The sequence below is a fragment of the Gekko japonicus genome, unplaced genomic scaffold (assembly GCF_001447785.1).
Source record: "Gekko japonicus isolate JY-2015 unplaced genomic scaffold, Gekko_japonicus_V1.1 scaffold678, whole genome shotgun sequence".
NCBI lineage: Eukaryota > Metazoa > Chordata > Lepidosauria > Squamata > Gekkonidae > Gekko > Gekko japonicus.
Window position 1 is genome coordinate 769,670 of NW_015164685.1, and position 20,747 is coordinate 790,416.

A 20,747-nucleotide genomic window follows, 5' to 3' on the forward strand; every position below is an offset into this window, starting at 1 on the left:
CTGCAGACATGAAGTGCACAGATGGTAGAGAGACTTCCTGTGGTGTGTACCTAGCTTGGCTCTGACCAGTCACACCTTGGCAAGGTGCTGGCTTATCCCTCCCTGTTTTCAGGTTGCAGGGAGGGATAGATAAAACGATGGAAACAGCGCTGCCATGATGGGTCATTAGGAAAGCCGTCAACAGATTTCAAGAGCCCTGGGTGAAAAGGAAGATGACTAATCTGCTAATTGATAGTTAGGCATTAAGTAAATGTTCCCGTTCAAGGACAGCATAATAGATGTCTTTTTAAAAGCACTTGCAAATTTAAAAAAAAGCAATCTCTCTGAAGGCATCTTTGTAATATTTCCATTTTTGTTTCTTATGAGGCTGCCAGAGCAGAATCAGAATGATTCCAGAAGAGATGCCCTATTGTTTTTAGAACTCTTGTTGGTTAAAATTGGCCCTTGCCGATTAAAATAGATAGCTGTTGCTTTATCCATTCAAGGGGGCGATTAAACGATATACGTCTTTGGCTGACCAGACAGCTAGGGAGGGATTTGGGTGTGTGTGTGTGTGTGTCCAACACTTGGCTGAGACCGTTCTGTTTCGGAAGGCTTTGGGGCACACTGAGCTGCGTGCTGGTTCTGGTATTTTGCTAGTTCAGTTTGGACCTCACACTTAAAATCACAGTTTGCCCCCAGAGACTAGGGGTGCTGACTCTAGTTTGGGAAATTCCTGGAGATTGCGTGGGTGGAATTTAGGGAGGGAACTCAGCTGGGATGTGATCCCACCCTACAAAGTGACTGTTTTCTCCAGAAACCCAGTTTGGTGTAGTAGTTAGGAGCGCGGACTCTAATATGGGAGAACCGGGTTTGATTCCCCAGTCCTCCACATGCAGTTACTGCTGTGACTTTGGGTCACATACACTATACACACACACACACACACATATACACATACACACATACACACACACACACACTAGGGCTGCCAAGTGGGGGCGGGGGGCGGATAAATCCCTGCTTCGGAGGCCTGATTCCCGCCGCCGCGGAATCAGGCCCCAGGGGGAACTTCGCCCCCCGAAGCGCAGCGTGGCTGCGTCACCGGAGGTGCCGCAACCACGTCAATCACATTGGGGGCGTGGCCCCGATCATCCCCGATCAAACTTTGTGGTTTTCCCTCCGATGATCGGGGCCACGCCTTCAACATGATTGACGTCGCGCGTCACTTCCAGTGACTTGCTGGTGGTGCGCGCATCGACGGACAACTCCCAGATCCCGGCGAGCCCCCCCCCCCCGTAAGAGATTTTGACTTGGCAACCCTAACACACACAGACACAGACACAGACACAGACACAGAGACACACACACACACACACACACACACACACACACACACTTAGAGTAGTTAAAACAACATAGGAACCTACAGGTTGAAATTCTTTTTGAAAATTAGGCACTTTTAAAGGATTCTACAGTAGTTTCCCCCTAGAAAAACAATCAAATGAATCATAATTATTACATGTTAAGAAATATAATATATGGTTGTATGCTTACCCCTTATGGCATAAGCCTTCAATCACACCTTGAGCATTAGAACTGAAATCGATCTCAGGTGGTTATATGGTCTAAATGCTTTAGGTCCTCATTAAATCTCTTAAAGGACTTCCATTCAAAAACACTGTCAGTACATTATACCAATCATCAGTCCCTTATACAACAGAATATAGCCATCCTAAAATTGAATTAATTCAAAATTATAATAATACTAGTTATTACTTTACATTTTTCCATTATAGATTAGTGGCATATACAAGAAATATATACAAGCACTAGAAGTAAAGTCAGTTCTAAAGCAGTAGGTATTTATTTAACCTCTTAAATGGCTATCGTACAAAAACATTTTCAAAATCATTGTAAATATGTTACAGCAGACAAGGATTCTACATACAATAGAATACCCAAACCCCTAAAATTAAAATAGTTCCAGATTATATCCTCAAACTATGTAGTATCAGGGTGTTGTCACTTTGACTTCAAGGATCTTAAATCAAATGTATACATTCCAAATTTTCATTTAATCCTGACGATACCAAGGGATTTTAGCCTTGAAATCCATAGGCAACAGATGGGCCTCAAGGGGAAGTGCATTCCCACAGGCAAGGTGCCACCACGGAAAAAGCCCTGTCTCTAGTCACCACTTGCCTCACCTCTGAAGGTGGGGGCACAGAGAGCAGGCCTTGGGAGGCCGCTCTTAACTGGTGGGCTGGTCAGTAAAGGAGGGGGCTGCCCTTCAAGTACCCTGGCCTCAAGCCATTTAGGGCCTTAAGAAGAAGAAGAACTCTTCTTAATTACTGTAATGCGCGTGTGAATGGACCTGTGGATCACTTTACAGTTCAAGTCACACCTAAACAGATGCTGTCCATAGATTGTCATACTTACTCTCCAGAATTTCAAGGACTATGAACTTGTTCATGCTTTCTGTATTATTCATTTACTGCCTCCCCCCCCCCGCCTTTACCCTGTGAGGTATGTTAGCCTGACAGTTTGTGACTGGCCCAAGGTCACCCAGCAAGCTTCCATGGCGGAGGGGGGACTTGAACCTGGGTCTCCCAGAAGGATTGTTATCCATGGAAATCTTTGTTGGTGATTATCTGCCTCGTGCTCCCAGCAGATCTGAAGGAAGCTGTAGAAGCTGTTGGCAGTTTAATGCTGACAAGATGGAGGTGCTGCTGGTGGCTAGGACTGACACCCCACAATTGAGATGTCTTCTTTCTGAATGGAGTTGCACTTCCCCCTAAAGGAACAGATTTGTATCTTGGGGGTGCTGGTGGACCTGGACATCCTGCTGGAGAAGAGGGGGCAGTGGTGGCCGGGGGTGCCTTCTGCTTGTTTGGGCTGCTAAGCCAGGCATAACCTTTCCTGCATAAAAAGAAGGTCTTGCCACTGTGGCGTGTGCCCCGGTAACGTTTAGATTACATTACTACAATGTACACGAAGCACACGAAGCTGCCTTATACTGAATCAGACCCTTGGTCCATCAGGATCCGTATTGTGTACTCAGACCGGCTGTGGCTCCTCAGGGTCTCAGGATGACGGTCTTTCACATCACCTCCGACCCGGTCCTTTCAACTGGAGGTGTTGGGGATTGAACCTGGGACCTTCCGCGTGCAAAGCAGGTGCTCTGCCTCTGAGCCATGGCCCTTCGCATATACTGTTCATGGGGCTGCTCTTGAAGAGTGCCCAGAAGTTAACAGTTGATACAAAATGCTGGCTGGGTTATCGGGACTGTATCACTCCAGTCTGTTTCATGTACACTGGCTTCCAGTTTGCTTCCAGGCTCAGTGTGCTGCTGTCATGGCTCAGGTGGGGTGTCACCTGACGCTGCCACCACTCTGGATTTAGGTTCCCTTGAGAAGGCCCAGAGCACCCTCCTAAGACCTTCAGACATCCCTTTTTGCTGAATAACAGGCGTGAGGACCAGGCAGAGTGAAACAAGGAAAAGGTTTATTTTATAGGAGGGCAGACAAACAAGGTGCAGAATAATAACAGTAAGTAGGTGAAAAGAAAAGAAATCAAATGCCCTAACGTGTCTAAATATATACTGTCCCTAGCTCACTATTCCAAGTGACACTAGACTACTCACCCTTCCCTCAGGATGAGGGTTTCTTCCTGCAGCAGCCTTCCTTCTGGCTCTGCCCTCTGGAAGAAAGAACAGCCTCACCTACTGCTGTTCTCTCAGGGGCTTCTGGGAGTTGTAGGCCCAGCCTCACCTACTGCTAGCCAGCCTCCCTGGGCCTAGTAGGCCTCTGGTGGCACAGCCCAGATCATGACAGCTGCTATTAACTTTTAAAGCCCTGTACGACTCGGGTCCCGTATATCTTAAGAACCGCCTACCCCCCATATGAACTTATCTCATTGGTATAGTCAGGCAAGACAGGTGGCAACCTGAGAAATGGCCTTCTCTGTGCTATGTACAGTTCTAGTCACCTTATCTCAAAAAGGACAGTGCAGAGCTGGAATGAGGGGAGGGGAGGGCAACCAAGATGATGAGGGGGCTAGAGCACCTTCTTTGATTTATTTATTTATTTATTATATTTATATCCCGCCCTCCCCACGGATGGGCTCAGGGCGTCTCACATTAGCAGCACGGTATGGCCGGTTAAATAAAACATTTAAAACAATCATACAATAACATTTAAAATGCTTGCAACAATTATCCATCAGTGAATTTAGGTGGCGTACTAAAGATGATGTACTAAATCCCGACTTAGTGGTCTTCTGGTCTTCCATGGCATTTTGGTCTGATCTCCAAACAGGGCCAGTCCACTGACCACAAATATTGATGTAATAATAGTTGGTGGTAGTGCTGGGCGGCTCCTAGTTGAAGGCCTGGTGGAAGAGCTCCGTCTTACAGGCCCTGCGGAACTGTACAAGGTCCCGCAGGGCCCTGAACTCCTCCAGGAGGTTGTTCCACCAGTGAGCAGCCGCCACTGAAAAGGCCCTAGCCCTCGTCACAAGGAGCCTTGCATCCTTGGGGCCTGGAGTAATTAACCGGTGTTGTGACCCCAACCGTAGTGCTCTCTGGGGTATATATGAGGAAAGGCGTTCACTTAGGTAAGTTGGACCCTGGCCATATAGAGCTTTAAAGGTGAGTACCAGCACCTTAAAGCGAATCCGGTATGCAATTATTGGCAGCCAGTGCAGGGCCTTCAGCATAGGCCGGATGTGCTCCCATCTAGGGAGACCCATCAAAGAAGAAGAAGAGAAGAAGAGATTGGATTTATACCCCGCCCTTCACTACCTAAAGGTGTCTCAGAGCGGCTTACAAACTCCTTTCCCTTCCCCTCCCCACCACAGACACCCTGTGAGGTAGGTGGGGCTGAGAGAGCTCTGACAGAAACTGCTCTTTTTCAAGAAGAGCTCTGACAGAACTACGGCTTGCCCAAGGTCATCCAGCCAGGTGCAAGTGGAGGAGTGGGGAATCAAACCCGGTTCTTCCAGATTAGAGTCTGCGCAGTTAACCTCTACACCAAACCACTACACCAAACTAGCTGCAGCTTCTGAATTTGTGACAAGGGCAGACCCATGTAGAGAGCGTTACAGTAGTCCAATATCGAGTTGACCATTGTGTGGATCACTGTAGCCAGGTCGTCGTGGTTGAGGAAGGGAACCAACTGCCGGATCAGCCGGAGATGTTAGAAGGCTGACTCAGCAGTGGCTGCCACCTGGGCCTCCATTGTTAGGGAGGGATCCAGGAGCACTCCCAGACTCCTCATCTCCAGCGTTGGCACCAGTTGCGCCCCGTCAAAGGTGCACCTCGAACCACCCTAACTCAGGCACAGGACCTCCGTCTTCGTTGGGTTCAGCTTCAGCTGGCTGAGTCTGAGCCAACCAGCCACGGCCTGTAGCGCCCGAACTGGAGTCAGACCGGCCACCCAACATCAGATAGAGCTGGGTGTCATCAGCATACTGGTGACACCCAAGCCCATACCTTCGGGCAATCTAGGCAAGGGGGTGCATATAGATGTTAAATAACATCGTGGAGAGCACTGCCCCCTGAGGCACACAGCACTCAAGCGGGTGTCTCCTGGACTGCTGCTCCCCTAGCACCACCCTTTGTTCGCAACCCTGGAAAAGGAAGCAAGCCATTGGAAGGCTAGCCCTTGTATCCCCACATCGGCGAGGCGGCGGGTCAGCAGCCAATGATCGACCATGTCGAACGCAGCCGACAGGTCTAACAACAACAATACTGCCACGCTGCCCCGATCCAGATGCCTCTGGAGGTCATCAGTAAGGGCAACTAACGCTGTCTCCATCCCATGTCCCGGACGGAAGCCTGACTGGAAGGGGTCTAGAACGGAAGTGTCATCCAGAAAGCCCTGTAACTGTATCACCACCGCCCACTCAATTAATTTGCCCAAATAGGGCAAATTGGAAACTGGCTGATAGTTGGCCAATTTGGCCGGGTCCAGGGTTGATTTTTGTCAAGAGTGGGCGGACCATCGCTTCCTTGAGTGCCCCTGGGAACTGTCCCTCACGGAGGGATTTGTTGATAATCTCCCTCAGAGCACCTCGAAACGCCTCATGGCCCACTTTAATGAGCCAGGAAGGGCACGGATCAAGGCCGCATGTGGTTGGACATACAGTCATAAGCAATCTGTCGACTTCCTCCAGGAAAGGCTGCAGAGTCTGGGACTTTTCAGTTTAGAAAAGAGATGATTAAAGGGGGACATGATGCTCCCTCCAACTGTGGAGTCTTGTGAGCAAAAATTCTACTGGCATTAAAGTTGTGAGTGAGCGACTTGGCTACTGTGTAAATTAGTTTGCTCTGGAACCATCCTTCCTGAGCGAAGACAAAAATGTGCGAGCTGGAGGCGAAAAAACTGGGAGCTATCTCACACTAACTCAGCTTAGAGGGAACATTGGACATGATAGAGGTTTATAAAACTATGCATCGGGTAGAGAGAGTTGACAAAGAGAACTTTTTCTCCCTCTCCCAAAAGACTAGTACTTGAAGACATCCCATGAAGCTGATGGGCAGTAGATTGAAGACAGACAAAAGGAAATACTTCTTTACACTTCAGACGGGGCATTTGCAATGTAATCGCTCCCCCCCCCGTCTGATTGCTCTCCAACGTTGTAGAGCCACTTCCGTTTGGAAGCCTGCCATTTTTTTTTGTTAAGTTGGCGATATGTGCTTGGGCGAAGCTTCGCCCCGGCGTTTGTTTAAAAAAAAAAAGAAAAGGTCCTTAGTTTAAGGTTTTGGAGGACTCCGAGACCTCAGGGAGGCCAGTTTGGTCTTTAAACTTTAAAGGTAAGTCCTTACCTTTAAACTTTAAATGTAAGACGGGGTGTTTTGCGCATGCGTGAAGATCGCCATTCTGTGGATGGCTGCCTATGCGCATGCTCAAACTGAGTTTAAAAAATAACAAACGCTGACGCCCGCTGCATGTGAACGGGCATACAGCGATGGGCTCCGCAGACAGGAGGTAAGTGTGATCACGTTTCAGCCGGCATAAACTGCACCTGTTCCAACCGGTACAGTTTATGCCGGCTGAAACGCCCCGTCTGAACACACCCAGAGAGTGATTAAAATGTGGAATTCGCTGGTGGAGGATATTGTGATGCCCACAGGAATAGATAGCTTTAAAAGGGGATTAGATAGATTCATGGAGGATAGGTCTATGAATGGCTACTAGCCATGGTGACTGAGGGGAACCTCCACATTCAAAGGCAATCACTCTCTGAATCCCAGTGCCAGGAGGCAACATCAGGGGAAGGCCTCAGCCCCTCAGGGGAAGTCTTCAGCCCCTATGCCCTGGTGTTTGCCCTCCAGGATAACTGTGTGAGACAGGATGCTGGACTAGATGGACCACTGGTCTGGTCCAACAGGACTCTTCTTACATTCTTTTGTGGCACCAAAATTAGAATTCCTTCCCTGAGGAAATTCATGTTCTCCTCAGTCATTGTCTTTTGCCATTAGGTAGAATATAGAGAAAGGGAGAACTATGTCCATTCTCCGAGGGCTCTTCTTGTGTTCTTATGAAGGCTTCGGCCCCTATGCCCTGGTGTTGGCCCTCCAGGATAACTGGTTGGCCACGGTGTGAGACAGGATGCTGGACTGGATGGACAACTGGTCTGGTCCAACAGGGCTCTTCTTACATTCTTTTGTGGCACCAAAATTGGAATTCCTTCCCTGAGGAGATTCATCTGTCCTCCTCAGTCATTGTCTTCTGCCATTGGGTGAGAACTTTTGTTCCCTTTGGCATTCCATTAGTGACCCTGCTTTGTGTTTGCTTTGATTGCTGTTTTTTATATATGTGTGTGTGTGTGTATAAAATGGATCTTACTGTATGTTTTACTGTTCACAGCCTTGAGGGCTCTAATTGGACACACAGTTGGATATTCTTTTTTCTCTCTGCACATATAACCCAGTTGTGTGTTAAGACAATTCTACAGGTTGGATTTTCCTGCTAATTGGCTAGGAGTGTTCTCTTTCACTAGATAATCCTGTTTTAAAAACAAAACAATGCTTTCTGTGGTGATTTTGGTATCATTTATTACCAGGTACAAGCTGTGGAGCATTAAGCTTCCATGGCACTTTTTTCTTTTTAAAGACTGTGAAGTTTTAAAGTAGGGGTCTGCTCTGCTTCATTTTGTAACTCGTCGCGTAGATTGCTGATGTCATATCAACTATCATTATTAATATCCCTGCATGACTGTTGGAAAAGTGCCCCCTCCCCCGTTTTGCTGCTGAGCTTCAGAGAAAGATTTTTGTTCTTTTTTTAGACATGACTACTTTACGTCTGTGCAGGTTTTAGAAATGATCGGCCCTGGAGAGGGAATGGATAACTGTGAAAGGATATGGAGGGTGATTCTATAGGGCAGTGTCGTACCGAGTATTTTTAGAAAGTGGGTGTGGCTTTTGCCCAGCAGGGCTTCTGATTGGCCACTGGAGATTTGTTTGGCTGTGCGGATTTTTCAAAAGGTGCTTTGGCGCCAGCTGCCCCCATGGCATAAGGATCTTCACTGCATGACTGAAGGTCAGCTGCAGCAGCCATTTTGTGGCTGTCTCTACCTCCTGTGGGAACCATTCTATGGCAGCCATTTTCTGGCTGTGCCCACCATGCTGTGTCAGAATTCCAAAGGTGCCTGTAGGCTCAAGAAATGTTGGGGACCCCTGATGTAGTAGGTGGTAACTTTGGAGAGCCATCAAAGTACTCAGGGGTATGAAGAGCCATGGTGGGCAGAATGTGGGCTAGGACCTGGGAGACCTGGGTGGAGAGCCAGTGTGGTGTAGTGGTTAAGAACAGCGGACTCTAATCTGGGAGAACCGGGTTTGATTCCCCACTCCTCCACATGCAGCTGCTGGTGTGACCTTGGGTCAGTCACAAGTTATCTCAGAGCTGTCCTTGAAAGAGCAGTCCTCGAAAGAGCTCTCTCAGTCCCATCTACCTCAGAGGGTGTCTGTTGTGAGGAGGGGAAGAGAAAGGAGATTGTAAGCTGCTCTGAGATGCCGAGTGAAGGGTGGGGTATAAATCCAACTCTTCTTCCTCCTCCTCCTCTTTCTCTTCCTGCTCTACCATGGTAGCTTGCTAGGCAAACTTAGGCCAGCCTAACTGTTATATACTGAGATCGAGGCAGCATTTGAACAAGCGATTTCTTTATTCAGCTCAGAACATGCAACAACACTCATAGAACGATCCAACTTTATACATTTTGAACTAGTGAGGCCACACCCCCTAGTACAGTAATGTCCAATCATGATAGAGAGCTTAGGGCCAATGGGATTTGTTCCCGCCAAGGTCAGGGTCTTTCCTGATTGGTCTGTCACGTTACAGCGACCAATCTGACTGCACAGTTTAGAATCCTAAGAGTCTATGGAGCTTGTGTCTGAAGTGCCGGCTTGTTTACTTTAGGCAATACAATAAGCAAATACATAACACTAACCTACCTCACAAGGCTGTTGTGAGAATATAGAGAAAGGGAGAACTATGTCCATTCTCCCATTTACGAGCCAGCATGGCGCCGTGGTTCAAATGTTGGTTCAGATCTCCCGTCTTCCATGGAAGCTCAGTAGACGTGAGGGTTGCCAGTCTTTAGGTGATGACTGGAGATCTCCTAAGATTACAACTGATCTCAGGGTGGCAGGAATCGGTTCGCCTGCAGAAACTGGCTGCTTTGGAAGGCAGACTTTATGGCTCGATACCCCTCTGAGGTCCCTCCCCTCCCCAAACCCCGCCCTCCTCAGGCTCCACCCCCCAAACCTCCAGGTATTTCCCAGTGATGAGGTAAGCTGCTTTTGGTTCCCATTGGGGTATAGAGATGGAAAGGAATAAATGTACCGCTTTGCTCTGAGCAGCTTGGAGGAAGGGCAGAATCAAACCGTGCCGCAAAATCAAACATCCATTGGCGACTGGAGGGTAGCCCAGAGGATGGAAGATGGAAATAGCGGATGGTCCTTTGAGGAGGTCCGAGGGTTGCTATGGCGATCTGAAGCAGAGGCACTTAGAAAAGTTGGGTTTGATGGATGGGCCTACTGGTTACTTGGCCAGCCCAAAGAGTGTGTGATGGTCGCTGTTGCTAAGGGCAACCTCCAGGATGCAGATGATAACCAAAACTCTATCAGCAATGGAATGACAGGTGGATTGTTGAATGCTGAACACAGCGGGGGGGGGGAAGGAGGGGGCTTCATGGTGGGTACCTGGAAGAGAGAAGCCAATTGTTGCTGGTAAGGACAGCCCCTCTGAATTGTCGCTAAGCCCTCCCCACCTAGAAGGAACTGTAAAGGTGTGTAATATTTTAGATTGCTGGCGGTTGTACAGGTGGCTGTAATTATTGACGGAGCTCTTACAATTGCTTTTGCTTTCAACTTTGGGAAGAGTGAAATAAATACAAAGGATATTTCTGAAGTGTTCTATAAATAGTGAGTGGGATGGAGGTCCCCCCCCTTTTTTGCCTTGTGTATAAAGGGGTATGCGTATATGAGAAAGGGAGATGTAATTCGGAGGAATGCTGCAAACCAGGCGGCTGTCTTGAAGAATTCCCCTGCACTCCTCTGCAGCCTTTCAAACTGATAATTAAAAGCTTGGCTGCGCAGAAAGAGTAATGCGTTGCCCTCGCCAAATCTGGTGGAGTGGCAAGCTGCCACCGGGAAGCGCATGCCAGCGGTTGGCACATGTTCTGTTGGGAGAGCTGTGTGCTAGTCCTCAAAGAGTCTTCCCTATTCCGGTTCTCCTCTTGCCCGAGCGCGGGGAAGGGGTGAGCGCGTCGCTGCCGGGTAGCGAAGAGGATGCTGAGCAGAACATGTGTGCACGTCCTGTTCCATCAGAGGCAGCAGAGGTCAAGCAGAGGTCATGTGCATCGATTGCCGCAGATTCAGCGGGTGGGGAGGGGGCAGCGGTGTCCATTTCCTACCCAGAATTCCTGATGGAAGGATGAGCTAGCTCTCCCCCCCCCCTTGAATTATTTACGTCTCTTACGATGTCAGAGAATGCAGAATCCTGGGAGCTTGGTAATTCCTGGGAATGCCCCAGATTTCGCGGGCTTCCTTACAAATCCTGTGCTCGTCTTAATACTTCACTTCTTGTTTCTCAGGCTGAATTCCCTCTCTCCCTCCCTCTCTCTCTTTTTGAATTGCAGAAGCCCTTCTTGAGCAAGCCATGATTGGCCCATCGCCAAACCCACTACTTCTGTCTTACCTGAAATATGCCATCAGTTCCCAGGTAACAATTCCATTGTAGGCTCTTTATTTTTGGAGGGTATTAGCAGTTGCTAATGGGTTGAATGATCCCTACCAATTAGGGGATTTATGTACTTTAAAAATTATGACGGAATCAAGTGTCTGAATTTTAAGTAACAGAACAAAGTTTGAGTCCAGTGGCACCTTTACGACCAACAAAGTCTTATTCAAGGCATAAGCTTTCAGCACAACTCAAATTTTGTTCTGCTGATTCAGACCACCACGGCTACACGCCTGAATGAATTTAAGTGACTTACACTGAAGTTTTTCTCCCTCCCAAAAAAGTTCTTAATTCTCTGAAATGCTTGGCAAATTTGCATCAGTCATTCAAACTGAGTGAATTTCATGTTTGGGTTTTTTTACTTTGCAAAATTTGATAATTTTTACTCTTTTTGCGTAATTTATTCTCAATTTGCTAAATCACTGGCGAGGGTAAGGAATTGTGCACAGCCTGGGAAACTTAGCCATCTCTCTGATGTCTGAGATACCCACTGCATCACCCGCAGTTCCAAGCACATCACGTAGGGTTACCAGATGTCCTCTTTTCAGAGGACCTGTATTCTCTTTTTTTGGTGTCCTTCCTCTTTTGGGTTCTTTTTAAAAAAACTGACGCAAACATCCTCTTTTGGGGTTGGAAGGTTAGGAATCGTCCAAGTTAGTAGCAATTACCACAGCTTAAATAGAGGGGGTATCTAAAATGAGATTTGTCAATAGGGATCCCTTGTTTGAAGTAGTCAGGCGGGCAATACGTCCTCTTTTCTGCTTTTCAAAATTTGGGAACCCTAATATCACTGGAACCCTTAGTGCTAAAAACTAGGGTTTTTTGAAAGTAAAAGTTGTGGTTCTCTGGAAGCTGAATTCTGTGCCTGATGCCATATTCTGCACACCTGCGGCCCTGGGTATTGTGCTTTATAATTCCATTTTATTTATTAACATTTTGCCACCAAGTCACAGCTTACTTATGGCAACCTCGTGGGGTTTTCAAGGTAAGACACATTCAGAGGTGGTCTGCAGCTGCCTGCCTCTGCGCCACGACCCTGGTATTCATGCATGTGGCCCCTCTTCCAGATACCAGCCAGGCCTGACCCTGCTTAGCTTTGGAGATCTGATGAGATGGGGTCCGCCTGGCTATCCAGGTCAGGGTATTTTTATTAGGGGGAATATTGATACAAAGGGCAGTTCCCCTTGGTGGTAGGTTCGTTAGGATTCAAAGGCTGCAATCCCATTGAATAACATTGGACTTACGTCTGAGTAGACCTGCTTAGACAGCTCCTGAACTCTGTGATTGTTCAGTAGTAATACTGCTTAGCAGTCTGCGGCTATGAAAGAGAATCTTGGGTTTCTCGTCCTGTCTTCTGCCAGGCAGATGGTGATGCTGGATTTTCCCTTCTGACGTTTTCCCCGAGCAAAGAGGACAAGTGGCATTTCTGCCCCTTCCTCTTCCAGCACGGTGAGCAGAGCCGTGTTCATGCGAGATCCTTGCAAGATCTTGCCATGGAGAGGAGCTTTTTTCGGTTGCTTTTTAAAGCTTCCTTCCCCCCCCCTTCTTCCTGCAGTTGCTTACTATAAAAGTTGATGCGAAGCAAATATGCCCTCACCTAAAAATGTCTGTTCAGATTTGTGCCACACCATTGCCCCAGCAACAAGCTGTGTTGCTATTAAGTGACCTTGTCGCCCCCCTTGGCGGTTGAAATGGCGGAGTTTGTGTGTGTGTGTGTGCGCGTGTGTGTGGTCCCCCCCTTGTTTAAATGTTAGCTCTGCTTAGTAACTTTCTCTTTGGTTTTGTTTACAGATGGTGTCGTATTCGACTGTTCTGATGGCCATTAGCAAGGTAGCATTTGCATGTTTCTCTTGTCTTCCTTACCTAAATCTTGATCACCCTTCTCTTCCTCCCCCATCCGATGCCAGGAAGGACCAAGAGGGTGGGAACCAGTGCTCCCTCTAAGCTGTGGAGTCTTGTGAGCAAAAATTCTACTTTGTGAGCTACTGGCATGAAAGTTGTGAGCAAGCGATTTGGCTGCTGCATAAATTGGTTTGCTCTGGGGGCATCCTTCCCGAGCTAAGACAAAAAATCTGTGAGCTGGAGGCTAAAAAACTGTGAGCTAGCTCACACTAACTCAGCTTAGAAGGAACATTGGTGGGTACCAAGATGGGAGCACATCCAGCCTGTGCTGAAGGCCCTGCACTGGCTGCCAATCGCTTACCAAGCTCGCTTCAAGGTGCTGGTTTGTTGTTGTTCAGTCGCACAGTCGAGTCCGACTCTTCGCGACCCCATGGATCATCTCCCGCCAGGCCCTCCTGTCTTCCGCCGTCCTCTGAAGTTGGCTCAATTTCATGTTCGTTGCATCGATGACACTGTCTAACCATCTCATCCTTTGCCCTATCCACGTACTGTTGAAGCCTAGCTTGTAGGATCTTGAGCATGACCTTGCTAGCGTGTGATATGAGTGCAATTGTGCGATAGTTTGAACATTCTTTGGCATTGCCCTTCTTTGGGATTGGAATGTATACTGACCTTTTCCAATCCTGTGGCCACTGTTGCGTTTTCCAAATTTGCTGGCAAATTGAGTGCAGCACTTTAACAGCATCATCTTCTAAGACTTTGAATAGTTCAGCTGGAATACCATCACCTCCACTAGCTTTGTTGTTAGTAATGCTTTCTAAGGCCCATTTAACTTCACATTCCAGGATGTCTGGCTCAAGGTCAGTGATTATACCGTCGTGTTTGTCAAGGACATTGAGGTCTTTCTTGTATAGTTCTTCTGTGTATTCTTGCCATCTTTTCCTAATCTCTTCTGCTTCTGTTAGGTCCCTACCGTTTTTGTCCTTTATCATGGCCAGCTTTGCATGGAACGCTCCCTTGATTTCTCCAATTTTCTTGAAGAGATCTCTAGTCCTTCCCATTCTATTGTTTTCTTCTATTACTTTGCACTGTTCATTCAGGAAGGCCTCCTTATCTCTCCTTGCTGTTCTCTGGAAATCTGCATTCAGTTGGGTAAATCTTTCCTTTTCGCCTTTGCCTTTCGCTTTCCTTCTTTCCTCTGCTATTTATAAAGCCTCATCAGAAAGCCACTTTGCTTTCTTGCATTTCTTTTTCTTTGGGATGGTGGTGATTGCTGCTTCCTGTACAATGTCATGAACCTCTGTCCATAGGTGCTGGTACTTACCTTTAAAGCCCTATATGGCCACGGTCCGACATACCTGAGGGACCACCTTTCCCCGCATATACCCGAGAGAGCACTGCGGTCGGGGTCACAGAATCAGTTGACCCTCCCGGGCCCCAAAGATGCCAGGCTCGCTGCGATGAGGGCTAGGGCCTTTTCAGTGGTGGCTCCTTACTGGTGGAACGAGCTCCCGGAAGAGATCAGGGCCTGCAAGACGGAGCTCTTCCACCAGGCTTTCGATTAGGAGCCGCACCACTAATACCATCAACGAGCCCAGTCCTCAGTTTCAACATCTGGCTTATTACACCGAGTGACTCAGGACGACACTGAACTGAACTCAGCAGTTGGAGACATATCCAGTATGCCACCGCAAATAGGAATTGTATTACTAATAGTACCTTATGTTTTTATGTTTCTATGTTTTATAATCCTATATCGTAGTGTTTTATAATGTTATATGGTTTTATCGGCAATGTGCCAATGTTGTAAGCCGCCCTGAGCCCGCATGCGGGGAGGGTGAGATATAAATCGAATAAATAAAAAAATAAAATAAAACCTAGCAGTTGATATTGATTTGGCAAAACCTCAAGTGTTTCTAAAACAGTACCAAGTGTCTCGCTCTCGTGGCTATGTGCAAGGTAGACAGATGTGTGTGGAGGAGAGGGGACTGGGTCCGACCAGCTTTTCTGTTTGTGGAAGTGTTAGGAGGGGCAGTTGATGTTGATTTGGCAAAACCTCAAGTGTTTCTAAAACAGTACCAAGTGTCTCGCTCTCGTGGCTATGTGCAAGGTAGACAGATGTGTGTGGAGGAGAGGGGACTGGGTCCGACCAGCTTTTCTGTTTGTGGAAGTGTTAGGAGGGGCCACCAAAATGAGGGCTGTACCGAGGATCATGGACCCACGTGGACAAAAGCCATTCTGGACGGGGACTGTGGTACATAGAGAAGTCACGCAAAGCCATGTTGAAAAGGTGGGGGAATCCAGCCCATTTAATTGTCTGCTGGATCAGACCAGTGGTCCATCTAGTCCAGCGTCCTGTCTCACACAGAGGCCAACCAGTTCCTCTGGAGGGCTAACAACAGGGCACAGAGGCCGAGGCCTTCCCCTGATGAGGCCTCCTGGCTCTGGGATTCAAAGGATTAGTGCCTCTCAAATGTGGAGGTTCGCCTCACTCACCATGGCTAGTAGCCATTGATAGACTTATCCTCCATGAATCTATCTAATCCCCTTTTCAGGTGGTTTATTCCTGTGGCCACCACTACATCCCCTGGCAATAGAGGAATAGATTTACGACAGAAAAAAAAGAAAATACTTATATACTCAATGAGTAATTAAAGTGTGGAATTCACTGCCAGTGGACTTAGGCCTATCAATGCTTTCTAACATACTGAGTAAACAAACTCCATACTCACAGCCACTAAACCTCTAAAACCCAGAGTTAGAAGGCAGCATCAGAGGGAAGACCGTGTCCTCCATGCCCTGTTGTTGGCCCTCCAGAGGAACCGGCTGGCCCCTGTGTGATACAGGACGCTGGACTAGATGGACCACTGGTCTGATCCAGCAGGGCTCTTCTGATGTCCTTATCAGGGGAAGACCTCGGCCTCTCTGCCCTGTTGTTGGCCCTCCAGAGGAACCGGCTGGCCCCTGTGTGATACAGGACGCTGGACTAGATGGACCACTGGTCTGATCCAGCAGGGCTCTTCTGATGTCCTTATCAGGGGAAGACCTCGGCCTCTCTGCCCTGTTGTTGGCCCTCCAGAGGAACCGGCTGGCCCCTGTGTGATACAGGACGCTGGACTAGATGGACCACTGGTCTGATCCAGCAGGGCTCTTCTGATGTCCTTATCAGGGGAAGACCTCGGCCTCTCTGCCCTGTTGTTGGCCCTCCAGAGGAACCGGCTGGCCCCTGTGTGATACAGGACGCTGGACTAGATGGACCACTGGTCTGATCCAGCAGGGCTCTTCTTATGTTCTTAAGTTAGCCAAAGAAGTGCTTGCAATCTCCTAATGACTGTTTTAAGAAGTTTATAGTGCGGTTCTCTACAGTTACTGCAGGCCTAAGGCCATTCAGCTGCTGTGTAGGACTGCACTGTGTGTGGGAATCATTACAGTTGTCTTGCACTGTGGGGTGGATCCGACCCCTATTCTACCACATCACTGTGCAAAGTGTATTTACTTATTAAAATATTTGTTTATTTATTTGTTTATTTATTTCATTATATTTCTATCCCTCCCTCCCCGTGAACGGGCTCAGGGCGGCTCACAGTTAAGGGCACCATGTGCCAAATATAAATACAGATAAGACAAGATAAAAGCAACCATATTTTGCAATTAAAGTGCGCAGTGATGTTAGTCCTTCCATCTCATTTAGATGGCGTACTGTAAATGTAACACAAGGTCCCGATTCAGCGGTGATTGATCTATCGCGATGTTGTGGCTCGACCTTCATAGAGGGCCGACCCACTACCCTGTTGTTGCTAACGATAATAGTTGGTGGTAGTGGCGGCTCTTAATTAAAAGACTGGCGGAAGAGCTCCGTCTTGAAGGCCCTGCGGAACTGTAAAAGGTCCCACAGGGCCCTGATCTCCTCTGGGAGCTCATTCCACCAGGTAGGAGCTGCCACTGAGAAGGCCCTGGCCCTGTTTGCAGTGAGTCTGGCCTCCCTGGGGCCTGGAATCATTAGCCAATGTTGTGACTCCGACCGTAGTGCTCTCTGAGGTATGTGTGGGGAAAGGTGGTCCCTCAGGTATGCCGGACCCTGGCCATATAGGGTCTTAAAGGTGAGTGCCAGCACCTTGAAGCGGATTTGGTATGCTATTGGCAGCCAGTGCAGTGCCTTCAGCACAGGCCAGATGTGCTCGCATCTAGGGAGACCCATCAAGACCCTGGCCACAGCATTCTACACTAGCTGCAGCTTCCGGATTTGCAACAAGGGCAGCCCCATGTAAAGAGCTTTACAGTAGTCTAATCTCGAGGTGACGGTTGCATGGATCGCTGTAGCCAGGTCATCGCGGTCGAGGAAGGGAACCAACTGCCGAATCAGCCGAAGATGGTAAAAGGCTGACCTGGCAGTGGCTGCCACCTGGGCTTCCATAGTTAAGGAGGGATCCAGGAGCACTCCCAGACTCCTAACCTCTGGCGCCGGCACCAGAGGCGCCCCGTTGAAGGCCGGGAGAGGGATCCCCATCCCCATCCCCAGACCACCCTGACTCAGGCACAGAACCTCCGTCTTCGCTGGGTTTAGTTTCAGCTGGCTCAGTCTGAGCCAACCAGCCACGGCTTGCAATGCCAGGTTTAGATCTTCTGGACCGGAATCCGACTGGCCGCCCAACATCCTAGCCCATACCTCCGGGCAATCTGGACAAGGGGGCGCATATAGATGTTAAACAACATCAGGGAAAGCACTGCCCCCTGAGGCACACCACATTCAAGCGGGTGTCTTTGGAACTGCTGTTCCCCTAGCACCACCCTTTGTCCCCGACCCTGGAGAAAAGAGGCAAGCCACTGTAAGGCAAGCCCCTGTATCCCCACGTCAGCGAGGCGGTGGGTCAGCAACTGGTGGTTGACTGTGTCGAATGCAGCCGACAGGTCTAACAACAACAGTACTGCCACACCGCCTCGATCCAGATGCCTCCGGAGGTCGTCAGTAAGGGTGATCAGCGTTGTCTCTGTCCCATGACCCAGGTGAAAGCCAGACTGGAAGGAATCTAGGATGGAAGCGTAATCCAGGAAATCCTGTAACTGTGTTGCCACCGCCCTCTCGATTAGTTTGCCCAGATAGGGCAAATTGGAAACCGGCCGATAGTTGGCCATTTCGGCCGGATCCAAGGTTGGTTTTTTCAGGAGAGGGCAGACCATCGCTTCCTTGAGTGCTCCCGGGAACTGCCCCTCAGAGAGGGACTTGTTGACAATCTCCCTTAGGGCACCTTGAAACCCCTCGTGGCCCGCTTTAATAAGCCAGGAAGGGCACGGATCAAGGCTGCATGTGGTTGGGCGCACAGAAATGAGCAATCTGTCAGCTTCCTCCAGGCTGAGCAGGCTAAAACAATCAAAACCCAAACACGTGCAAGGGGCCTCGAGTTCACTTACTGTTTTAACTATTCCACCTCTTCTTTTGTCTTGTGTTTGAACCCTTCCTCCGATCTAAGGAGCCCCCTCCCAAAGTAAGCGGCTCTTCTGTTGGAGGAAGAGTCACTTAAATTAGATGAAGGCTCCTTGGAGGATGGTTGGATCCTTGTAGATTTGAAGGTGGGGGGCTTTAAAATACAACTGGAGCAGCTTTTGCTGTTGGTGATATTTGGCAAGCCATTCTCTGTTGGAGGCCATTCCAACAGGGAGCAAGATTTACAACACGGCCTGTATCGCCTTGGATTTATGTGCAGTGCAAGACTACTTCTTACATGAAGTATATAAGTGTGTCCTCTGCATATTGTTTTGGTGTTTGCTGACCTTTTTCTTTTGAGACCAGCTGTTTTCTTTCTTTCTTTTTTGGTATTCCCGCGTGCAGTTCGACGACTTCTCCCGAGACCTCTGCATCCAGTCCTTGCTGGAAATCATGGATATGTTCTGTGACCGGCTAAGGTAAGGAATGGGTAAAACCTATCACTTACGTGTGTGCATTGCATGGTACAATCCAGGGTGGGCGGAGAAAGGGACATCCTGAACAAATCTTCAGGACCACCTCTCCCCATATATGAGCCCCGCAGGAACTTAGGATGAATCAATCAACATCTCCTGGTGGTTCCCATCCCCAGGGACGTCTGTCTTGCCTCAACCAGGACCAGAACTTTTTTGGCCCTGGCCCCTACCTGGTGGAATGAGCTCCCATTAGAAATCAGGGCCCTGCGGGACCTATTACAGTTCCTCAGGGCCTGCAAGGCACCCACATGTTGATTGGCCTCCGCTCCAGTGACCTCAGATCCGAATTGCCATCTGAGAACCAATTGCTTCTTACTAAGATCTGTTGAGGCATTGGGTTTTTATACTGATGTTGTTTTTCGACAGATTTTTAGATATATTTGAATTGTCGATTTGTTACATTGTTACGTTGTGGATTTTATGATGGAACCTGCCCTGAGCCCACTTCGGGGAAGGCGGGATACAAATCGAACCCAATAAATAAGTAGTGAACTTCCTCGTGCTGACTGGTTGTTACGATTCTTGTAAATAACGCTAGCTCAAGTGGTCCTTAGCCTGATCTGGCAAGATGGAACTACTTGTATCCTTGTAAACAAAGAGAATCAGTTAACAGAGGGGACTTCCGGTTTTGGTGCGTTGATGGCGGGTGCGCTCCTCCGTAGCTCCGGAGAGAGCGGCCCATGACCCAGCGGCAGGGAGGGGGTCTGGCTGGTTCTGGACTCCCTGCCGGAGTCCTTGTAGGGGACTCTCAGCCTGGGGCGCTGGGGATGCCTCTCCCAAGGCCGACGCCAAAGAATCGAGGCTCCCCCCTGCTTTTATAGGTCCCCACCACCACGAAACCATTCTGGCCATGAGACGAGCAACCGGACCAGTGAGCAACTGACCCAGTGAAAATAAAAAGACTTTCTCTTACCTGATGAAGTGGAGCATGAGTAGGATGCCAGCCCGGGTGCCCCCAAGAAAAAGCGGAGGGGGGGAAAGCTACCCACCCCTTGAAAATGGCAAAGATTTAAAAGCAGTAGAGGGGGCAGAAAGTGGTGGTGTTTGAGCAGACGGCTGAATTTAATCAGTACAACGCAGACTATTAAGGCGTTAGAGCAAATAAACTTCTAAAGACTTCAGCGAACTTTTACAAAACATAAACAATGTCTTATCGGGCTGAAAAGATGGTGGTGAAAGTGAAGCTTCAACAAGGAACTGCCAGCTCAACACGTCCGATTTCTAAACCGGAAGTGAACTTTGACTTTGCAGGCTTGCTGGATACTGCATTGTGACCTCTGGTGGCTCAGATGACTAACATCAGCAAGACCTTGGAGTCTACAAAAACAGCTAAAAGAATCCAATAAAAGAACAGAAGAAATTGAAAACAAGACTAAACTTGATCAAAGACTGGAAGTTGTGGGGAAATAAAGATCTTCAGATAAAACTCAACTTTTGCAGCTACAAATGGAAACATCTTCATACGTGTTGAGATTTCAAGGTATAGCAGAAGATAAGTCTGAGAATCTGAAAGAAATTCTTAGTGATGCGCTTGCACCAGTGACAGTCATTAAGGCGGGAAGTATTACAAAGTGAAATGGATATGATCTACCGGACATATTCAGAATTTATTAAGAAAAACAACCTGCCTTGTGAAATATACGTCAGATTCTCTAATAGATCTATAAGAGATGCAATATTGAAAGCAACATCTACACTGAAAATCAAAGAAAAAGACATCAG

The 20,747-nt window shown here is 48.3% G+C and overlaps 1 protein-coding gene across 1 annotated transcript in view; it reads left to right on the forward strand.

The window, feature by feature from the left end:
• The window catches only part of MED24 (mediator complex subunit 24), a 102,190-nt gene that overhangs the window by 12,957 nt on the left and 68,486 nt on the right, over nucleotides 1-20,747 (forward strand). The window contains exons 3-5 of the mRNA XM_015409337.1: nucleotides 11,125-11,207; nucleotides 13,017-13,055; nucleotides 18,895-18,968. Coding sequence (XP_015264823.1) covers nucleotides 11,125-11,207; nucleotides 13,017-13,055; nucleotides 18,895-18,968 — 196 coding nt within the window. The remainder of the gene's footprint in view (nucleotides 1-11,124; nucleotides 11,208-13,016; nucleotides 13,056-18,894; nucleotides 18,969-20,747) is intronic.